The 21516-nt window shown below is 43.4% G+C and overlaps 6 protein-coding genes across 6 annotated transcripts; 3 read left to right on the plus strand and 3 right to left on the minus strand.

The window, feature by feature from the left end:
* Positions 1–230: 230 nt before the first annotated feature.
* On the minus strand, positions 231–4365 carry IL334_001130 (uncharacterized protein; the record flags this gene model as incomplete). Its single annotated transcript, XM_062932890.1, has 3 exons — positions 231–2077; positions 2140–3402; positions 3456–4365. 3 exons carry the CDS (start codon positions 4363–4365, stop codon positions 231–233), a joined length of 4020 nt encoding a protein of 1339 aa, XP_062788941.1.
* A 666-nt stretch (positions 4366–5031) lies between these two features.
* On the plus strand, positions 5032–5892 carry IL334_001131 (mitochondrial import inner membrane translocase subunit TIM22; the record flags this gene model as incomplete). Its single annotated transcript, XM_062932891.1, has 3 exons — positions 5032–5218; positions 5320–5522; positions 5728–5892. The coding sequence occupies 3 exons, from the start codon at positions 5032–5034 to the stop codon at positions 5890–5892; spliced, it is 555 nt and encodes a 184-aa protein (XP_062788942.1).
* Positions 5893–6290: 398 nt separating this feature from the next.
* Positions 6291–9364, minus strand: IL334_001132 (uncharacterized protein; the record flags this gene model as incomplete). The annotated part of the gene is made up of 10 exons (XM_062932892.1): positions 6291–6605; positions 6700–6916; positions 6987–7228; positions 7334–7414; positions 7473–7552; positions 7615–7893; positions 7981–8071; positions 8135–8581; positions 8649–8887; positions 8998–9364. 10 exons carry the CDS (start codon positions 9362–9364, stop codon positions 6291–6293), a joined length of 2358 nt encoding a protein of 785 aa, XP_062788943.1.
* A 361-nt stretch (positions 9365–9725) lies between these two features.
* On the plus strand, positions 9726–13192 carry IL334_001133 (uncharacterized protein; the record flags this gene model as incomplete). Its single annotated transcript, XM_062932893.1, has 15 exons — positions 9726–9747; positions 9805–9974; positions 10044–10073; positions 10137–10476; positions 10552–10724; positions 10793–10952; positions 11013–11161; positions 11223–11300; positions 11366–11447; positions 11499–11619; positions 11685–11958; positions 12023–12190; positions 12251–12483; positions 12559–12777; positions 12847–13192. The coding sequence occupies 15 exons, from the start codon at positions 9726–9728 to the stop codon at positions 13190–13192; spliced, it is 2565 nt and encodes an 854-aa protein (XP_062788944.1).
* A 349-nt stretch (positions 13193–13541) lies between these two features.
* IL334_001134 (uncharacterized protein) lies at positions 13542–16711 on the plus strand (the record flags this gene model as incomplete). Its single annotated transcript, XM_062932894.1, has 2 exons — positions 13542–14965; positions 15067–16711. 2 exons carry the CDS (start codon positions 13542–13544, stop codon positions 16709–16711), a joined length of 3069 nt encoding a protein of 1022 aa, XP_062788945.1.
* Positions 16712–17039: 328 nt separating this feature from the next.
* On the minus strand, positions 17040–20888 carry IL334_001135 (uncharacterized protein; the record flags this gene model as incomplete). The annotated part of the gene is made up of 3 exons (XM_062932895.1): positions 17040–19277; positions 19333–20256; positions 20322–20888. The coding sequence occupies 3 exons, from the start codon at positions 20886–20888 to the stop codon at positions 17040–17042; spliced, it is 3729 nt and encodes a 1242-aa protein (XP_062788946.1).
* Positions 20889–21516: the final 628 nt, after the last annotated feature.

Consider the following 21516-nt stretch of genomic DNA (forward strand, 5'->3'; position numbering starts at 1 on the left):
ACTTGTGGTCGTCTTTCTTCGTGTAAAAGTCTCAGCAAAGGTTTCATGTACTAAGGCCTTCATAAATAATGTTGCTATTGCTATCGAACCATGTGTCCATACTCATTTGTATACAACTCATCTTGCATATGCATCGCACGTAGTACAAATATCTGTCAATTCGATGATGATGACTATTTCGTGGTTCTTTCATCTTGGACCATTGGCTTGCTCCCTTTTGACCGCCATCATTATTCCAAGCCCATGTCCTTCATCAAGTCTTCCACTCTTATCCTCCAATCACTCAGCATCCTCTCACATTGTTTCAGATATTCTAACAAAGTAGGGAGGTTTTCAGGTGTCAAAGCGATGGTCAGATCACTTTGATCATCCTCACTAAATCCTATACTTGTATCACTTGATGGCATCCTACTTGATGTTGTTGACGATGTGGTAGTATTTCTATCAGATGCGATTCGTGTATCTGGAGAGGAAGCAGTGTAATTACTATTTGAACCATTACTAATAGCTTTGTAAGTCTGATCCAATGGGTTTGGACTTTCAAATAAAGTTCCCATTTCTCCAACCCCACTTCCACCTGAAGTCTTGATTGAAGTATCACCACCGTAAGCTGCTTCAGGCCAACCTAGACCTAGACCTAGACCTGAAACCCTTTTTCTCGATGAAGGACGTAATGTCATGTCTCCTCCTTCTTTACCAAAAGAGAAAGAAGGATTCAGGTCATTGGCAGAAAGCGTTTTGGAAGATGCCGAAAGAGGAATGCGAGATGGTATGGGATCTGATACGCTTATTTTGCCGATCGGTGATGAAGAAGGTTTTGGTGAAATTGATTTCATCCTTGATGAAGATGATTGCTTTATCAATCCAGATCCTGGAGAAGATGTAGCCGAATCGCTCTTGACCAATTCAGACCAATTGCCAGATGACGTTCTGAAAATGTTTCTTATTGAAGGTCTTTTTTGTTCTGGTCCTAATCTAGGTGAATTTGAAGTTGCTGAACCTGATCTCGCAGATACTATGGGAGCTGATTGCGGTGGTTTCGTAGGTGATTTGACCAAATCATTGCTGATTACACCTGCTCCTAGAGCGGAGAACGACGACCTTTGGGTTGGGAAGAATACTTCTCCTCGAATGAAATCTGCACTGAGAGGCGAAGTAGGTGAAGCAGGTGGTGAAGTTGAATTTTTACCAAAACGAGATTTGATTCTTATCGGTGTTAAACCTTGTCCTTGTCTTTGTCCTCCTGAAACTGATCTATCCTTTTTCAGCGATCTTAGGAATTCTTTCAATCCTGCTAAACCAGCTTTACTTGCTCTTCTATCTTTCATAGCGTTCTGGGTGGATGGTTGCTGAGTTGCCCTAGACGCTGTGAGGGGAGAAGGAAATGATGTAGATGGATTTATATGTGCTGAATCACCAGGCGAAGGAAACGTAATAGAACCAGATGTTTGACGTCTTGATATGGTTCTGATTATACCATTGGATTTACTTGGACTTGGACTACCTTGAATATGTGTATAACTGACAGCGCTGGAACTTGCTGATAATGTACTTGATGTTCTACCTATTCCAGGTCTTTCCGGTGTGACCATACTGGTCATTGGAGTTCGTAGCATTGTCCTTAAGACTTCCAATTGACGTTTCGAGAGATCTTGTCTGCCTGTTGAGGCTCTCCACTGTTCTGGATAATCAGCTTTTGGAGGTCCAGGACCAACGAAAGCATGATCCGTTTCTTCAGGATCTGGTAGACTTGCTTTGCGCCAAGATGATGACGGAATCGGTGAAACTGATGCTATTGCGCGATCTGGAGCTGAAAGAGCCTTTGACATGGCTGCCGAAGCTGCTTTTGCCTCATTTGAAGCCAATGTCACCCTTCTAGATCGTGGCGGAGAAGAGAGGGAAGCTTGGGTGGAAGGATCAGATCCGGTCGATCCTACTTCAATGAGCACAATTGCCATCTCTAACCATTGTTCGAACTCGGAATCGAGAGATGCAAATTGAGCGGCACCAACCGAAGATCCCAGGGACAATATGCGATCTTGTATATCGGCATGAATAGATAGTAGCGTTTTGAGAGCTAACCGCATCGATCAGCCAGATCAGTAACTGCCTGCTTGGTCTTTGATTGTCCTGACTCACCCGCTACACCACCTGCAAACATCTTCACCGCTCCGATACCTTGTTTCAGTTCCTTCTGCTTCATCATGACCTCCCTCGGAATGATGAAATCATTCCAACTTTGCCTTCTTCTGTGTTTTTCTTTTTTGTCTTTCGCAGCCTGTACTACCTCGGAAGACGCTTGATCATGACTATCTGATATACTTGACGAAGCCGCGGGAGGTCTGAACATTGAGTTTGGAGCAGAAACTGATCCCGCTCTAATTGCCTTACGCAGATCGTCTTCAGAATGAGATTCTGGAGTAGGCGAATCAGGAGATAATGATCCTTCTTCTTCTTGATTCGATCTTTGAGGTTTAGAAGGTGATCCCAAAACAGGTTCTAGTGCTCTAGCAGAAGTCGATTGATTTGAATCAGTGGATGAATTGGTACCGAATTTCCATCCACCTGATAATCTTCTACCATGTTTCTTAGATAATGAACCCAATCTACGTAAAGTCGAAGATGTATTTGGTGTGAACCCAGAAGGTGAATTACTTGATTTTGAGAATTCGATCGAAGTCTGTCTACCTATTGGTAAACCTGGTATGAGAGCTGATTGTGAATTGGGAGCGTCACCCTTGAACCCTTTCCATTGATTTCCCTTATAATCACATGTAGATCTGGGTGCAGGTAGAGCAGACACGGGTCTGATTTTTTTTCTCCTTTTGGGGGTTTGACTTTCTCCTTCAATTTCAGTGTCACTTCCACTGTTTCTCTGAGGGCCAGGAAAGGATGATGAATGCGGTAAAGGTGGTAGGTCCCCATGCCCAGGATCAGAGGAGGGGATACGGGACATAGGAGCGTGATAGGGAGATCCGGGCGAAGGAGAAGGCAAGTGGAATCCTCTTGAAAATGATGAAGAAGAAGGTAAATCTGGTGTGATATCTCCTCTTCGATTTGACGGTATAGCCACGGATCTCTGAATGACCGAATTGACGCTGCTCGAACTTTGACCATGTTTTGAAGAGTAAGGGTAAGATGAAGGGGGAGTATCTTTATCCCTTTCTCTATCTCTGGATTTATCCGATCGTCTTGATAAACTACTAGAAGAACGACGCAGTAAAGCTGAAAAAGCAGATGCTGGACCTGATTTGGCCGATGACGTCGATGTAATTGATGCGCCGCTGGGTGAGCGTAGATTCATTGGCAGAGGTGGGACAGGAGGACATGGTGAGTCAGAGGGTAGGATTTTGGTTCCAACAGAGGAACTTCGACGACGACGATGTTGTGGTGTACTTTCGTCTATCAAGGAAAAATCAGATCGTGGTGAATCAGATACATATGACCAAACTCACTTTTTTCAGCTGAGGGAACTCCCGAAAACCTCTTCCAAAACCCTGGTCTTCTTTCCTTTTCCTTCTCCTTCATATCATCTCTACTTGGACTGAAAGGTATTCCAGACACCCTTACATCCTGTTTGTTGTCAGTTTTAGCCTTACTTCTTGATCTACTTCTAGCTCTTCCTAAGATTCCACCGGATGGTAAGGGAGGTGGAGGCATCTGCTCTCCAGATGTACTCCTTGGTAGCTGCGATGTATGAGGTAGATTAGGAGATGATCGATTGACAAGTGAAATGAAAGATAAATCAGCTTCAGAGCCATTTTGCAAAACACCACTTGAAGCTAAATTGGTAGATGAAGGGTTTGAGATAGGAACGAATGATGTCGAGGGATGTCGTTTGACCAACTTGTTTCTGATTGCACTAGCTGATGTTGAACCTGACCTTGATCGAGGGAGTTGCTGTGGAGCATCTGCTAGGGCCAGTGAAGAATGTGAGCGAGATGGTAAAAGTGGCTGATGAGTCGAATACGAGGATGGTAGAGGTGAAATAGAAAGACCTGCAGCATGTGAAGGTGATAATCTAGGTGGTTGGGTGTGTGAGTGATTAGGTATGCTTATAGGCGGAGGAATGGCGGATTTCTTTCTTTGGTGTTTTGCTTGAGGTTGTTGAGGGGGTTGTGATGCCCGCGGAGGCGGCGGTGGTGATTCATCCCAATTGTCGTCCCAATCTTCTACAGGACTTTCAGCACGTTTTGATTGTACATTAGGGTCATTCTCGTCTTTCCATTTACCTTTTGATGGCTGAGAAGAAGTGTTCGCTTTTTTTGTGGGAAGAGCAAACTCGAAGTCATCATCCCAGTTTTCTTGTTGAGCTTTGAGTCGCCGACGAGACGTTGAAGGCGAATTGCTCATATCTTGAAGCATGGGGTGAGTGCCATTAGTGAGGATACGATAACCGTTGAGAAGTAGCTGTAATTGTTGACTTCAGATTGGCAGAGGGTCAGGCGACGAGTGACCAGGCTGCTTCTACTGTCTTATTGCTCCAGTGGATTTAGTTATACAGATATGATAGGATGGCAGGAATCGCCGGAAGGGAAACGGTCCTTCTGATTGCAGTCTATGAGCGTGATAGTTCTCGAGCTCGTTATTTTCGGATGTCCACCAAGAGTACTAGCTGGTAGAATACCTTTGCTTGCCTTTCGCTTGAGAGAGTTTTGTCGTTGTGCAGCCTGAGATATATGTCGAATATCCAATATTTGCAAAGTTCAAGTTTATTATTATTGTCTTTTGTTGAGGATGCTGGATTGTTTTCAGTCGCGTCTTTATGACGTGAGTATTACGTAATAGCAAGGAATGTCAACTTTTCCAAAAAGCTTCCGTTGAGATTTGAGATTTCGGCAAAGCTTTCATGTTGAAAAAAGTTCACCAAGACTTTTCTTGTTCATGCAAAATCACATAGGTATTCACGTTCAGAGCAGCATATCTCACCCAATCGTGCATCTACCATAGCCATACATCCCACCGAACTATCGAACTGCAATACCAGCATCACTAGAACGGTGACCAAGGAAGAAAGGAAAAACATACAAGATGGCCCTACCAATGCCCACTACGATGCCCTTACTAGCGCCCATATATTTACCGGGACAAGAACCTTTACCTCCCGGAACAAGTGATTGGGAAAAACAAGAGATGCAGACTGCTCTGAAATATCAGAAGTACCTGGGTATGGCAATGGAGAGTTGTCCGTTGAAAGTGACATTATCAGGTGGTGCAGGTATGTTCTTCTATCTCCTACTTCGATCCAAGTAAACAGAGTGCACAGTCATGTCACTCTCATATGAGCTCATTTCTTATTGATGTTCGTTGTGTTTCTAGGTTTCGCTTTGGGAGGATTCTTTTCCTTGATGTCAGCAACCTTCGCTTATGAAGATCCGTTATCCCGTGCATCAACTCAACTGTCAACGAGGGCGCAAACGATGTTCGTTTTCAAAGAGATGGGTAGAAATATGTGGTCAAGTGGAAAAGGTTTCGCCAAAGTTGGTGCTATATATTCTGGTGTGGAATGCTGTATTGAAGGTGTGAGTAATACTCTGTTCTCATTCAGCAAGATAATCGATGAATCTCTATTGGCGGATGGGATTAGGATGATGAATAAAAATTGATATAAAGGGACCAAAAAGACGATATTTTCTTATTGGTGCAAAGTCTCACTCATTATATCTTATATCTGATCCCTTCAAACTTCCTATACTTGGCATACTAACACCCTCTGATCGATCGCAGTACAGAGCCAAAAACGATATAACCAACGCCGTATCAGCAGGTTTCTTATCAGGTGCTATATTGGCTAGAAGTTCAGGTTTGAAAGCTGCTATTGGAGGTGGTGTCGCGTTTGCCGCTTTCTCAGGTGCTATAGATTTGTATTTGAGGAAAGAACCTTCAGAGTGAGTCATTTAGTTTGCTGCCACTGTCGCTCTCGATAGATTGCACTGTAATAAGATCTGGATCACTGATGAATCACTCGGTGGTAAACAGGGAGATCTAATTTGTCGTCAGGAACATACTGTCCCTTCCCCACTTTTGCTGTTCACTTTTCAAGAAGGTTCACGATCTCGGTTTCCAGACAGTATATCAAAACCCTGCTCAAAATACAATGTTGTACACTAAATATGCATATTAAGATATAGTGATGTAGGTATTGCATATCACATTGCATATCGAAACTTCTCGACATGGTCCCACATAAGAGGATATATATTGTATTCCAGTCTAGCTAGCCTAGAGTACCAATCAGGAAGTTGCCTCTCGTTTCAAGTTGATTTCGAACCCAAGACAAAGACAGAGGATTACTCCTTTTTCTTTTTCTTCTTCTCGATGCTTTCAAATAGATTATCAATCTCATCCTTGTTTTCTTCCTTTTTCCTCTTCTTCTCTTTAATCTTCTCGTCATCTCCATCTCGACTATCCATTGGTACTTGATTTGAGTTTGTATTTGTTGATTTTTGATGAGCGAAATGATGTTTTACTCCTACAACTTTTTCTCTCCATTCATCTGGTCTTCTAGATAACAAACTTAATTCCGCTCGTTTCATGAAATATTTAGCATATTGTGATTGTCCCAATACCACTATGTGAGGTATCAATGTCCTTGCAATTTTCTCCTGTAAAACAGCACATATGGAAGTAAGCATGTAATCAAGTATTAAGCCCGATAGTATAGAGACTGTTCGTATCCAGAAAAAAAGGAAAGCACACCTTCATATATCCGTCCGCTTTATCCCAAATTGTGTCAACTACCCTACTACCTATTCTGTCCTCTACTAATTCCTTGAAGTGTGTCATAAACAACATCAACACCTTTCTGCGATATTTTGGGGCGACAGAAGGGGAAGTAAAGACTTTATCGTATAAATGGGATGATATTGGCGATTTGGCATAAGTAATTAATGTTGGTAAAGGCTGGGCAATAAGGCTGACACGACAAGCGGACATCAGCTTCTCAGTATCTCGAAATGAAATACGATGTTAAGAAAGAAGCTCACCTTTCTATGATAGCCTCGTTAACATCTGTCATACCGATCATACCCTGTAATAACAAGCATCCTTGCATATTCGGTAATATCTCCCCGTCCGCAGCTTGAGGTTTAGCTGTTCTCCTGTTTTCCCAAGCTGATCGACGAGCGTAAGCTGCAGCTGCACCTTCTGCTTTCTTATCTACAGACTCAGGCGGAGGCGCTTCGTCCTCCTCTGGTGCAGAGGAGCCTGAAATGATTGATTGATACATCTAAATTCACAGCCAAGAGTCAGCGTTACCGTTTCGGTGATTCGTCCATATGTGTAAGCAGCTCCATAGAGGCAGGAACAGCCTTAACGTACCGAGACGACTCACTGGATATGTCTTCAATGCCATCAAACAAGGTACAAAATCAGTCTTCTGATCTTCTGGGAGCTCAAGGCATGAACAGAGCAGCTTTACATTGACTCGTCAGCTATCTGTCTATAGGCTGTCGATATAGTGTTGGACTCACCTCCAAGACAGTCTTTTGACATTGTCCCAAAACGACCGATCTGTCGACTAATGCTTGAAGTACACTAGTCCTTGCCGCTTCTACTCACGGCCTCGAGTCAGCTTTATTGCCGTGGAAGAGCATATGAGTATCATCCACTGACTGATAAGACCTCTTCCACCACTATTGCCCTTTACTTCTCCTACCAAATCCTCGATCCGCGCTTTGTCCAACCGAGATACTCCTTTAGCAACTACGAAATTTGCGTAAGGGTGTCCGGCGAGTTTACCTAATTTGCCAACGAAATATGCTTTCCAAAGAGCATTAAATATGGATGGCGGTGACAAGGTAAGTAAAGATTCGAACAACCGCGTTCCTGTTTGTGTGAGGAGTAGAGTGGAAAGATATGGCTGAGCTTCAGGAATAGATTCTGGAGATTTTTCTGAAAAGCAAGTTAGTCTAGCATCAATCAAGAGGCCGTAAAGCGATTGTGAGATGAATATCACTGAATGGTGAGAGAATCACTTACTTAGTTGACTAATCAGACCTTCTGTTATGATATCAAACAATGATCCTTCTTTCTCCACTTCTCCATCCTCCAGTTCAAACTCGAGCAATAGCTATTGAAGTAAACCAATACTTATAAGTATCAATCTCACCAAAAGTAATGACCAACTACTTACCTGAACAGTCGCACTACCGACATTGTCAACACCCATAGCTTTCCATTCAACATGACCCAGTTTTTCCATCAAGCTCTTCCTTATCACTGTTCTTAACTCTATCAAAGGGGACGGCACATCTCTTTTATGGGTTTTGGTTTTTTCTTCATCACCTAAGATGGATTTCCCCTTAACACCTTGATTATTCCTAAATTTATTTGATCTTTTAGATCTGATCAAGCCTCCCGTATTATCCTCTGAATCTGAACCCAATGCAGGTAATGATCGATTGGGTGTCAATATCAACAGTAATAGTCTTAATGGTGGTGCTGAATGTGGTGATGAGAGTAATTGTGGGAATGAAGGTAATAGAGTTTCGATGATAGTTTGGAAGAGTTCAGTCATTTTAGGTAATAGTCCTTTAGAAGAATCTTGTTTAGATTGTTGAGGCGGCCAGACGTTTTTAGCCTAGAAGAACACCATCATGACGCGATCAGTATGTATGAAATAATCTGACCCCAGATTGAAAACTTACTTCTCTATCCAAAGTGGTAGCGGCTAAAGTTAACCAAGTTTGTACCACATGACTACCGAATCTATGCCTGATCAACTCTTCCCACTTTTCTCCGAAGGCATCTCCTATCACTCTTCTTCCCCAATCATTGAGAGAAGGCAAGAGCCTTTCGAGAATGATAGAAGTTTCCGGATCGGTGGAAGTTTGCAGCTCATGAGACCGCAGTTCGGATAAAACTGAAGTGAGGAATAGTTGACGGTCTGTGAAGAGATATGTCAGCGATCCCACCCAGTTGGTATATCGAACGACAACTTGTCCGAGGAGTTAAACGCCGATGATATGAGAGGCAAGAAGCGGTGAGAAGAATTACCTTCTCGTTCTTCGCCAGCGGTATCGATACCTTCCCAATCTTTGATTTGTTCCTCCACATTTCTGAAATAAGCTTTAACATCGGGATCCAGTACGCCAAATGGAAATTCCGAGTCAGTCCTATCTCCTCTTGTCCAGTTCGCTGCACCTTCCTCCCCTTGTGGCGCAGAATCCTGATCTCCTTGTGGCTGTGGAGGAGGGATAGGTCTTCCAGCTAAAAGGGCAGCTCGAGAAGGATGCAATCCTGTTGAACTTGATGATGGTTCAGGTTCATGAATCTCGGTCATACCCATAGGAGGCACCTCCACTATTTCACCATCTCCTTTGGTTCTTCGTTTGCCTCGTTTTCGGATCTGTTCTTTTGGCATCTTGTCTCAACGTCTCAGGAAGGTGCGATAAAACAAAGTTGAATACATGAAGCACAAAATCACTCTTAACGTTATTTTTATTTTTAATCCTTTTGCAGATGGACCGGAAATCTTTGAGAGCTAAGTGTGGAGGGTAAAATGTCACGTGATGTCAGCGACCATGAGATTACCACGTGGAGTTGCTTCGACACGGTATGGAGAAGCTGTAATTGTTGATGTATATATTATGAAAGCAGATTGAGGGTGATGATGATGGTCAGAATACTGACTGAATACTACCATTGAACCTCGACTGCACGTAAGCTAAAGTAGAAGCCAGGAAAGAGGGACAAGGGCGTATTGAAAAGAGACATCTCATATGATGTCGTCCGAAACGTTTCTTGGTGAGCATTTCGGTATCATTTTCCAGCATATGTAAAACACTAATATTGTCCATGTAGACCATAAACCGTTTTTATCTGATTCGTTTGACGTGCATGCATATGCCAATGCGATATTGCAAGGAAGGTCATATAGACCAGATGATAAGATAGAAGAAGGGAGTAAAGAGAATAAGGAAAAAGGTGATGGAGACGTGGGAGCTGAATTGGCCAGACTGAATTATGGGATTGTAAGCTTCATCAATGATAACATCTATGATGATCATAAATGGCCTAGCTGACGGATATTTGGGATGCAGGAGGATGTAACGAAACAACTGAGACAAGAGGTCAGCTTCTAGATTTCATATAAAGTGCATAAGCGGCTGATTTTTCTATCGGATGAAATATAGATAACATCTTCATATCCACTACTTTTATCGCATTTAACAACGTCCTTATCACTCTCATCGCATCTTTCACCAATACAATCCTCCCTAACCTCACTATCAACTTCATTAGAAAGATTACATTCGAAAATACATACTCCATATTCTAATTTATCGTTACTGGTGTCCAGACAACGGGTTTTAGGTCTAGTTACTGATTTAACTAGAAGAGCCAGTAGGTTCGTTTTGCTGGCTAGGAGATTAGAAGGACAATTGCAGAAGATGGAAGAAAGTGAAAAAGGTAATGTTGAAGGTGAAAGAGAAAGGGAATTAGCAAAAGCAGCTTTGAGTGTAGCAGAAATAGGTAAGTGCTCGACTTGTCATCCTTTTCATCGTCATTTCACAAGATACTTGATTGTCTGACTAATGTTCATTGTAGATGCGTTATTGAGACCCCCCTCAAACGAAGAAGAAGAAGGATCAGGTATACTACAACAAATACCTTTACAGGAATTGGATTTCGTTCAAGCCCATATCCCTGTGGTCGATAAAGCTAGAGATACGATAATCCAAGAAATGGAAAGTATGGTTGTCAGTGGATTGGCAGATCTGGTAAATCATCTTATCATGTCTCATGCTATCGGTAACGACGTAGACTGATACGGCCTATGATTATAAAGAACCAATCATTATTGTCATCCTCACTACAAACAGCACATAACCTTCGGCTACTTCCTGAACTAGTTTCTAACTTGGTAGCAGACCTGAATGACGCCGTTACTTTGAGAGTGACAAAAGCGTTCGATTCCACTGCTATAGGGAAAGAAGTAGCAGCAAAAGGTCCGCTATTGGGTTCACTCATTATGATGTGCACACAGCTGATTCCAAATACTCGCACAGAAAATTCGACATCTCACAGCGCAATCAAGTTTGCGAGAGGTAACAAGCCCGCTGCTGAACCTACTAGCTCCAATACTCAATTATGGGTCACGACACTTTGGAGCAGGCTGGAAAAAGTCATAGAGGACGTAGCGAACTGCTGTATCAAGGTCAGCTGCCTCGTCTTCACTCGACCCCGGTTTAAGGAGTATGAAGCTGATTTACGAAAAGGTGTATACACTTGAAAAAGTATTGAAATTGAAAAAGGACGCCGTGACTGGAATAGAGTTTTTAGATGAAGTGATGAAGGTGAGTCAATTTAATAATCATTCAATAAGTAACGGAGACCCGAATCTGATGTACGACCGATGTAGACTTTGGACGAGAAACCTAGTTTCACCTTCTGGACCACATTAGCGAAGGCCTTCGAGGGCCAATCGAAAGATGCTATCAGGTGTAAGCTAAAATCCTGTTGTTACGGAACCCGAAGCTGATCATTCGTCGTAGCATCGCCATGGCTACAGCAAGCGCTGTCTACGGGGTATCCAAGACTACTTCGACTCTTCCATGACTTCTTTGCCAAAATCGCCGTTCATACGGATACAATTTATACAAGAGACTATCAAAGGTAAGTAACGGTTAAAATGGTATCGAACAGATGTATCCTTCACGGCTGATGATTTCCTTCTTTAGTACGGAAGCCGTCCTTGTCTTGAGATCAGTATCGATGTTTGAAACCCTATATTTATCTCGCTCAACGACAAGAATGAATGATTCTATATCAGCTGCACTCTCCTCGTATCTCTCTGCAAGGGGAAATCCGCCTGGACCTGGAGATGGTGTAAGTATAGCTAGAACAATAACGAATGAATTAGATTCAGCAAGATTTGATCCACTATTAGTAAGAACTGTAGCTAGAAACGCTGGTAAAGTACTTGATGGATTCATCAAAAGGATTGATGCTATGGTTAGTCAACCTGTTTTCACCATTTCATACGACTGATAAGTAATATCCCCATTCTCAAATACAGCTCGTGAAAGATTTCACAGCGACAAGTCTCATAGGCCCAAATGCTACTCCTGCGCAAGTCTTGAATTCTCAACTAGTAGGATGCTTGTACCATTGTTGGCTCAATATACTGTATGTGCAAAATGAGTTTGCAGGGAAAGTATGGGAAACCTTGAGTCCCTCCATCGATGTGAGTGTAACGGAGATCAAACGAGATTTTGACTAACGACGGAACATGGACTTCATACAGTCTCTGGAGACCACTTACAAACGGATTACCGATTTACTGGATTCTGCCCTTCGAAAGGAATTGTCATCTATCTTATCTCGTATACATAAGGTCGATTTCTCAAAACCGATGGATCCAATGACAATGGGCTCAGGGGGAGGTTCACCTTATATGCAAGATCTGATAGATAAACTTGGATTTGTTCGAGGTGAGATACTGGGTAGGTTGAACTTGGGTGATATGATGAAAGAATGGTATGTCAACTTAGAGCTTAATCGGCTTCGGTGCGGAAGATTTAGTAGCTGATTTGGTGTGACTATTGCTTTTAGGGTGATAGAATTGAGTCGATATATCATTAGAACTTTCTTGCTACACGCATCTATAGCTAGGCCATTAGGTGAAAGTGGCAAACTAAAGTTGACAGGAGATATGACAGAATTAGAAATGGGTGTATCAAATTTACTCAACACAGGTAGAGTTCAAGGTGCACGAGGTGGAATGAAGGTGGAAAAGATCGGTGAAGAATATTTAGCCTTACGTTCTTTCAGGTAAGTTCCCAAACCTACCAACATTTCCCTCAAATCATCGGACTTGCTATAGCTGATTAAATTTGGTAGACAACTGCTGTTCGCCGAAGATGTGGCATTGGCCAATCCAGTAGAAACAGTTCATTTACCGCCCGCAATCGTAATACACCATATAATAGTTTTATCACCTTTGAGATTACCACATGAGTTACATGGCTGGACGGAACAAGAATACGTTCTATGGATGTTCAAACATGATGAAGAGGAAGAGCAATTATCGTTAATCGAAAAAGCTGTAGAAGATCAATTATCTTCGAATTCTTCTTCGGCAAAGACGAATACTGATGGAGAAGGAGAAGAAGATTTATATGTCAGGTTGATCAGAGATGTTTTGGATCATGCGAGACATCAAGATGAGACGCCTGGTGTAGAATAGGACACCTGGGATTGGTCATGCATGCATGCATCCATGGGAGATAACGTACAATTGATATCAATGTCTTCCATTGTAGACAGCACAACCAGGAAACACGTGATATCCACGTTGTTCAATATTTTGTGATTTTTACCGAATTCGCGATATATTTGAACATGGTTTTGAACTTATTGGACGAAATGTTACCTATATCCACACCAGAATTCAGCACCATTGCTTGTCTCCTCTTGGCATTCTCAGTCTTGAGACGTGATACATTCAGCTGCATGGACTGGAGGTCAGCAACTGCCAAATCTCGTATTTTGATGAGACCACCTTCTCCTTTGACCCTGTTGAAGATATCGATATAATGTCCGCTCGAGGGAGGGGTAGAGGCTCAGCACCACCTCGAATGCGGGAAGATAGGGATGTATTAGGATACGCAAATAAGAGAGTGGCCAATCTGGGTCCACCACAAATAGCTACTTTCCCCAAGAGATCTATAAGAGGTATTGCCAGTGCAAGTGGTGTTCCCATTGGCGGAAGAGGGTTCCCTCCGAGAGGTGCTAGTGGTAGAGGGGGACCTTCAACTCATATACCTAGAGGAAGTGGAAGAGGTGGAGGAATAGGACCAAGCGCAGGAGGAGATACCTATAATGGAGACAGAAGTGGAGATGAATATAATAGACGAACAGATGTGTATAGACCAAGATATAGTCCATCATCATCACCGCAACCTCAATCTGGACCTGGACCATCAACCTCAAGGTTTTATGATGCCGAAAGAGAAAACGAAGGAAGATCATGGAACGGACCTTCTCTTTATACCCCTTCTCAGCCACGGTATCATAATTACAACTCCAACCAACACTCAAATCCAATTCCAAGTTCTAGTTTGTACCAACGACAATCCAGTCCTGACAGGTACAGCTCACATACGAACGCATGTTCTAACGTAAATGAGAATATGAACCCATATGCAAGGGAAAGAAGGTATAGTCCTTCACAGCCTACTTTAGAACATACTTGGTCACCTAAAATAAATCAACATCCTCTTCCTGCTAATTCACTACCTTCCGCATCTTCCTCGAAAATTAATGGATATCGACCTGAACCAGGACCAACGAAACCACATGATTCATCTACAGATCGTTTCCCTCCAATTGTCCTTCCACATCAAGGTTTGTCGACCCAACCTGCCCATAACAATCCCACTTCCATCAACGATACCAGGAACCTGAACGGTGAACAACATATCAATCAACATCTTGTCTTTGAATCATCACCTTCTTTACCACCTCCCACACCTACCGAATCCAATATCGATCCAGCGTTTAATCGTCCTCCGCCTTCTGGTCCTTCAAGTAGTAGGCGTTCGAGTCCACCCAAACCAAGTTGTCCGACATGGACAACGGATGGTCAAGAGCAAGCATCTGCACCATCATCAACACATCCAAATGGAACGAATCTCATCAAATTGTCAAATTCAACTAATATTACTCAACCTCCAGAAATAAAGAAAATGACATTCAAACCTAACAATCCAAATACAAAGACAATACCAGTGTCATTGAAAGATAAAGGAAAAGGAAAAGAAATGGAAGTCAAGGTCAAATTTGAACCTGGTATTCATCATTCAGCAGCAGGAAGACATCATACGCAAGATGATATGATGAATGAAAAAAATCATGACGCAGATATGGATGTTGATGTTAAACCAAATATAGAAGAGCTTGAAGAGGAAATTGAGTATATCGATGATGGGATCAAGAGATCTGGTACTTTAGCGTTCATGTAAGTCAAGTTCGATTCTACTATATCCTGATTGAATTATCGACTCTCTAAAGATCGGATCACTCATACTGACGATACACGTTGACCTTGACAATCAATAGCAAAACCGATATACCTCAATGTTGGAACAAAGACCTGTCTCAAAGGAAAGATGCTAGATTATCCTTTCGCGAAACGAAGAAGAAGGAATTATCTAATTTGGGTAGAAAGATGACTGGAACTCATTGGAGAGATGATGGAGTCGCTTTTGATTGGACGCTGCTCAACACTCGGAAGGAATCACACACTCAACCAGCTGAGAATGTTCCCATTGTGGATGCGACACGACTATTGGCCCCGGTCGGTGAAGAAAGTATACCACAAAGTAGCTCAATCTCAAAACCCAAGCAGACCTCAAGTCCCTCACAGGACGTGAAATCTTCTATCAAGATTGCCGCCTCTTCTGATTCTCCCAAGATTGATTCAATTCCGACCACACAATCCAAATCAAAACATACAGCCCATGGCACAACGATACCCTCATCCCACACGCATGCCCCTCAACACCACGACTCAGGAGTCCCTTTTTCTGAAGACCAGTTATTCACGTCGACATCAAGATCCACTGATGATGTCATACGGTATATCGTCGAATATCCCGCAGAGTTCGCCACGGCGAAGTTGCGGTACACGAATAAAGACTCATTTCAATCTTGGCTTAAAGAAAAAGAGGAGAAAGCTGCAAATCCCGATTCGAAAGGTAAGCCCACTAGGAAAGTCGACCTTATCTGGAAAACAAGACTCAATGATTTGGAAATTGTAACGACACCGTTGCCCTCATCAAACCAGCATACGGTTGAAAGATCCGATGACCCTTCCAGTTGGCCAGATAACTATTTCGAGCATAAAGACTATCTCATGTATCCCGATAACCTGGCTACTTCCGAACAACGGTTGAGTGAGCCCAAAGAGTTTGCGAAATGGACCAAAAAGGTTGAAAGGATAATGAGTGATCCAGATGAAAAAGGAAGACCTACAAGATGGGTGAAATCACTGGCAAAGAAAAAGACCTTGACTATTTTTTCACAACTAAAGACTGAAGAAGAGATCAAGAGCTACGATGGTAAACCAATCAAAATCGATTCTGCTTGTGCAGAGAAATTGTGCAACCCTGGTCCGACCACTGATTCCGCCCCGCCCCTGCAATATGGAAAAAGTCCTGTGCCGTATCAAGCTGTTGAATCAACAGCAAAGCCAAAACCAGCGGGCACACCAGTAAAATCATTTCTCTCAAAGGACTTGGATATAGGCACTTCCATTACAAAAGAAAAAAAGAAGAAAAGGGGCACAACAGTCGATTCACAAACTAAGACAGAAATCGAAGATGAAACGAGTCCGACCAAATCTGATAAACCATCGAAAAAGAAGAAGAAATCAAATCATTCAGAAACTGCCCCGCCAGCCTCATTAAATCCATTCCAAACCTCTCAAGGCAATCCTGTTCCTAAATCTACTCCATCCAATTCCATTCAGAATGGAGAATCTTCACAATCAAATAGCGTCAAACCAAATCCCACATCGCCCAAATTGGAAACGTTGAATTTTTCACTTCGTCAAAAAGTGTCAGAAATCGAGAAATGGACTCAATTATCAAGTGAATTCCCAGATCTAACAATCGCTCTAAGTGTCCAAATCACAAAAACTAGAGAGGAGATATTTGAGTTATATGATGATATAGCTGCTGAGAAGAAGAAATTGGGTATATAACAATGGGTTTTTAACGAGGTTGATGATGGTTTTGCGAATTGGGGCATTGCGTGTGTATAATGAAGAGGAAGCGAAGTCTATTCTTGTTGGACAGAGATAAATAATCCGTCGAGGAGAAGTCCGCATGTCATCAAATATCAGATATGAAACATTCTGTTCATCCACCACACAAACCGCATACAGCATTGTTTCTTCACTTCTACATGTCATGATTTCATGCATATGATATTGTTATGATTTTCAGGAATTCAGATACGAACATGATACGATGATGTATATCCTGTTTTTATCCAGCTATGAATCACGTTGATTGCTCTTACCTCGAGCCTTAACCTTTCCTCAGACTCGCTCTGAACCTATCACTTAGACTTGGTCTCTTCAACTCATCTTTATCTTCCGATGCTCGTTCATCTCTCATTTTCGAAGCTTGAACTAGTCTTTGTTCCAATAACGAAACAGCGTCAGTCTCGTAACTACCTCCAATATCATCACTACCGTGTTGTTCACCTCCACCAGGTTCGTCAGATTCGTCTAAAGTCTCATAACTTCCAGTCCTTTCGTGACCATGACCATTTCCGTGTGATCGTGTTCGGTATGATTTCTGCGAACGATAGCTGAATCTTGACATCGGTGAATTTGGTTCGTCAATTCTCTCTTCATTCGATTGTATGTGAGTCTTATTCATTCCACTTGTTCCAATCCCCAATCCGTTCAGAGATGCTGGAGGACTCGAATCACCCGCTGTGATTTGACTGATTGCCGTGGTGGGTTTCACACCGGATGAAGTAGGCAAGAAATTAGACGTCGATGTGGATCCCTTGATCGTGTTGGTGCTCAACGTTGAAGTTTTCTTCCGGAGAGTGTTTCGTGGTCTTTCAGGCGATTTGGCAGGGCTTGTCTGCTTCATGACTTTGTAATTGTGATTAAGAGGAGGTAGAGGTGGTGGAGGAGACTGTTCGATAGTTGACAGATCAAGTTTCGGAGAATGTGACGAAAAGGATTTTCTCGGTGTCATCGATTTGACTTTCGACATAAGAGACGAAACAGTTGATCCAGGTCTACTGAGGTTATTATTCGTGCCTTTGTCCCTCGAATATTTGGAAGATGAGAGCGGTGCACAACTATCTGCCATTGAAGTTGATGATCGAAGTAAACCGTTTGACCTTCTAGGCGAGTCCATACTGTAACGTCCTTGTAAAGGTGATCGGTCGAGTTGATTGACTGGTGAAGTAGGTTGCCATCTTCTTGCCCTTTCTTCTGACATTATACCATTCCTACTAGATGATAGAGAAGCTGATTCAGATCTTCTTAACCTCCCGTTATCAACCGAATGGCCGTTACCACCGGATGTAGAAGAAGTCATTCCGCTTGTACTAGCTTGAATTCGTAGTATCTTGGGAAGATCAAGCAAAATCCTTGTCATATCTCTAATATTTTGCTCGCTTGCCCTTCCAGCATCTCTCAGCAGGAAAGCAAGATTACTATATTCGTGTCGGACCTTGACTGGATCGTCGAGTTCCGCATCGATGGCTATTTGAGATGCCAGCTGCAATGCATTCCGGACGGATGAGTTTATCGTTTCAGATGTTCGGGTGGCTGAATGGAACGTCCTCATCAACTCAGGCTGAGTGCCAAGGATATCTTGACCCACCCTCGAGTCTAAAACTCGGAAAGCTTCAAACAGTAATCGACCATGTTCAGTTGATGATGAACCGAGATCGAAGTTCGCGGAAGATCTACCGCCTAGAGAAGTGCTACTCCTCATGGATCTGGGCTCTGTCGAAGGAGCTCCCCTCATGCCTAACCTTGACGCTCCACCTCGGATGAAAGGTGGACTTAGAGGTGAATCATGATCGATGCTTCTTCGATGTCGAAGAGGATCAGTAGGAGCTGAACCTGGTGGATTGTTGTACATCTCTCTGATACCTGACATTGAAGTCGCTGGTCGAGGCATATGTTCCCATCTTCTCTTCGATTCAGCTCTTTGTTCTTCCAATCGTTTGATCATTTCCAAGGGGTCTTTACTCTCTCCTCTTTCACTTCGTGCTCCTACAGCAGATACTGAGTCTCCAGGTCCCAAAGCTCCAAGTCTCGATCTCGATGACGCAGATAACAGATCTCTCTCGCTGACCAGTGTGCTCATCCCTCTTCTCCCTTCTCCCATCCTTGATTGGTAGGTCGATCTGTCGCTGGGTCCACCCAATACCGTTTCAGAGCGGAATCGTTCTCTAAGTGGTGCCCTCGGATCAAGTTCTTCGCTGGCTCGAGGTAGTCCAGAGATTGACTGACTCCAGTTACGCTTCGGGTGACCTGAAGTTTCCCCTCTAATGCCGGCCATACTGGAAGATCTCTCAAGTCCATCAACGTTATGATTACCTCTGGAAGGCGAAGGTACGGTTTCTTGCTCTCCTGACCGACGAGAGCTGGTCGAGAATCTGCTTGGTATAGGGGAGGACGAGTGGTAGTCTGAAGGAGAGTCGATGAACTGTCGCAGTCGGGACGATCGTGTAGAACCAGGTGCGTCATCTACGATACCTCCCTTTAACTTTTGAGGCGAGGGAGTAAACTAAACAACCGTCATGGCATTAACGAGATATCTGAGAAGGATGAAATCAACTTACCAGACTACTGTTATGCCTGAAATCTGAAGGTAGACCTTTCCTTTTTCTGCTCGAGCTACTTCCCCCGCTTCTTTCCCTTTCTTCGTTGCCTTTCTCAGGTGTGTCATAAGGCTTGTCTTCCCTTCGGATGGAGTCAGCCGGTGAATCAGTCAGAGCGGATAGGAGTGTCGTGGTTCTCTTTAGGCCAGAACTAGTAGTCGCCGCCATAGGTGACCCGGTCGTTCGAGAATAAGAGTCGTGTCGCCTGATCGGCTGACGAGAAGGAGTGGAATTCTTTTCGACGTCCATAGATCGCCTGCGCCGATGTATAGCAGCTTGAGCTATCCTTTCTTCGGCTTCTCTGATCTTGTCATCCAGTTCTGAGCCTTGCGACTTTGATCTCGACATGCCACTACTCTCCACTGGTTCTTCTTCCACGGATTCCTCCCTTAAGTCCCTACTAGAACTTCTGGAGTGACAACGCTCATTAAAGTAGTCGATACTGGCATTTGCGGGAGGAAGTCTTGCTGTTCTTTCAGGCGATGATAATCTTTCTCCTGGATAATTGGCCTTCTTCGTATCAAGTGGAGCAAGGGATTTGCGAATTGACGGATTTGGTTTCTCACCTAGACTGAGATTAGAAGAACGACTGCTATTTCTCGACAATCCTGTTGAGCTGCGTCTTGGGGATTGTTCCGTACTGCGATTTGCCACTGCCGATGGACTTGCAGCCAAGTTGGAAGATGAAGAGGTGGACCGTGGCGTCGATAAAGAAGGGGAATGTTTTGGTCGAAGACCGGTTTTACGAAGTTGAGGAGAATCAGGGATATTCGTTGATGAACCCGACCGAGACGATGTTCGGCGTATGAGAAGTTGCGCTGAACCAGTGGAAGATGTACGAAGGAAAGGCATAGAAGGCGGAGATTTCGGTGTCGAAGGAGAACTCTGCGAACGCGAAAAGCTGACATCAGCTCAACCATGACAACAATTACCGGAATCTAACGACGCACTCTTTCTGAAGAAGGCATCTTTCCTCTGCTATAGCCATTTACAGTTGACTTCGAAGATGCGGATCCTGCAGGAGCGATATCGCTTTCCGTCCCAGGAGGACTTGGTAGACCAGATATCCTATCGACTAGATCGTTTTCCTTTCTCGTCTCTGCTTCATCTTTTTGTTCTACATCCACATTTGGATGTTCCTCTTGTTTGACTTCAGGAGAAGTTTCAGTTGATGATTTATTTGATCCTACCCAATCTCTTCTCCCGAAGTCCAGCTTCGGACTCCCGATACCAACGTGAAGACCTGCGAATCCTGATGTCATACGTATGTGCGGAGATGAAAGAGGGGGATGATGAGGTTCGTCCGTATGATATTCGCTTGAACGACGTGGGGAAGAAGTCTCCTCTCCACCCAGATATATGGCTGAAGGAGGTCGGATACCGTCGCTCAGCGATGGTCTGGTGCTTGAGCTAGTAGGTTTGTCATATCGCTTTCTAGGACTGGAAAGATGCGAATCGAGTGATAATTGAGAAGAACTTCGAGACGGGATTGAAGGTGTTTTAGAAGGTGATGACATGTCCTTTGTCTATTTCTTCCAATTCATTCCACCGGAATAAGAAGGAGCTGAAAGTATTTCTGAACTTGCCGAGATTGCGGGAGGGGTTTTATCAACGGTAATGCCTGTAGACAAAGGAATGTCCAGTGGTGTTGTATCTGGTTGATTTTAGCGATATTTTGAATCGGTCAACGGTGTCTTCCAAACAATTCCGTAAAGCGCCGATACCTCAACAGCTCATGCTTCCTGCACGACTCTTCAGGCCTACTATCGATTAAACAATGAGGAAAGTGCAGGCAAGATGAGTGTCTGTCTGTATATCATTGTCTGTGCGAAAACATTGAAAGTCAGGATAACTCAAATGACATTATGACATGATGACATACCCCCCCCCCACGTTAAAAACAAGAGAGTAAAAGACGCGACTACTATTGAAAGCTAATCTCGATTACAAAAGTACCACGCGCGATCACTTGAATTTCGTAATCAAAAAGACAATGATCATTACAAATTGAGGGTAATGGTCTGTTCCTTGTCAAATGTAAAAGCTTGCATCTGTCTTGACTATCTCCTGCTAGGAGACATCCCATGGTTGACCCCAGACGACATGATCTCGAGCGGATCCACTAGAATCCATGACGGATCAGCT

Source organism: Kwoniella shivajii, chromosome 1, assembly GCF_035658355.1.
Source record: "Kwoniella shivajii chromosome 1, complete sequence".
Lineage (NCBI taxonomy): Eukaryota > Fungi > Basidiomycota > Tremellomycetes > Tremellales > Cryptococcaceae > Kwoniella > Kwoniella shivajii.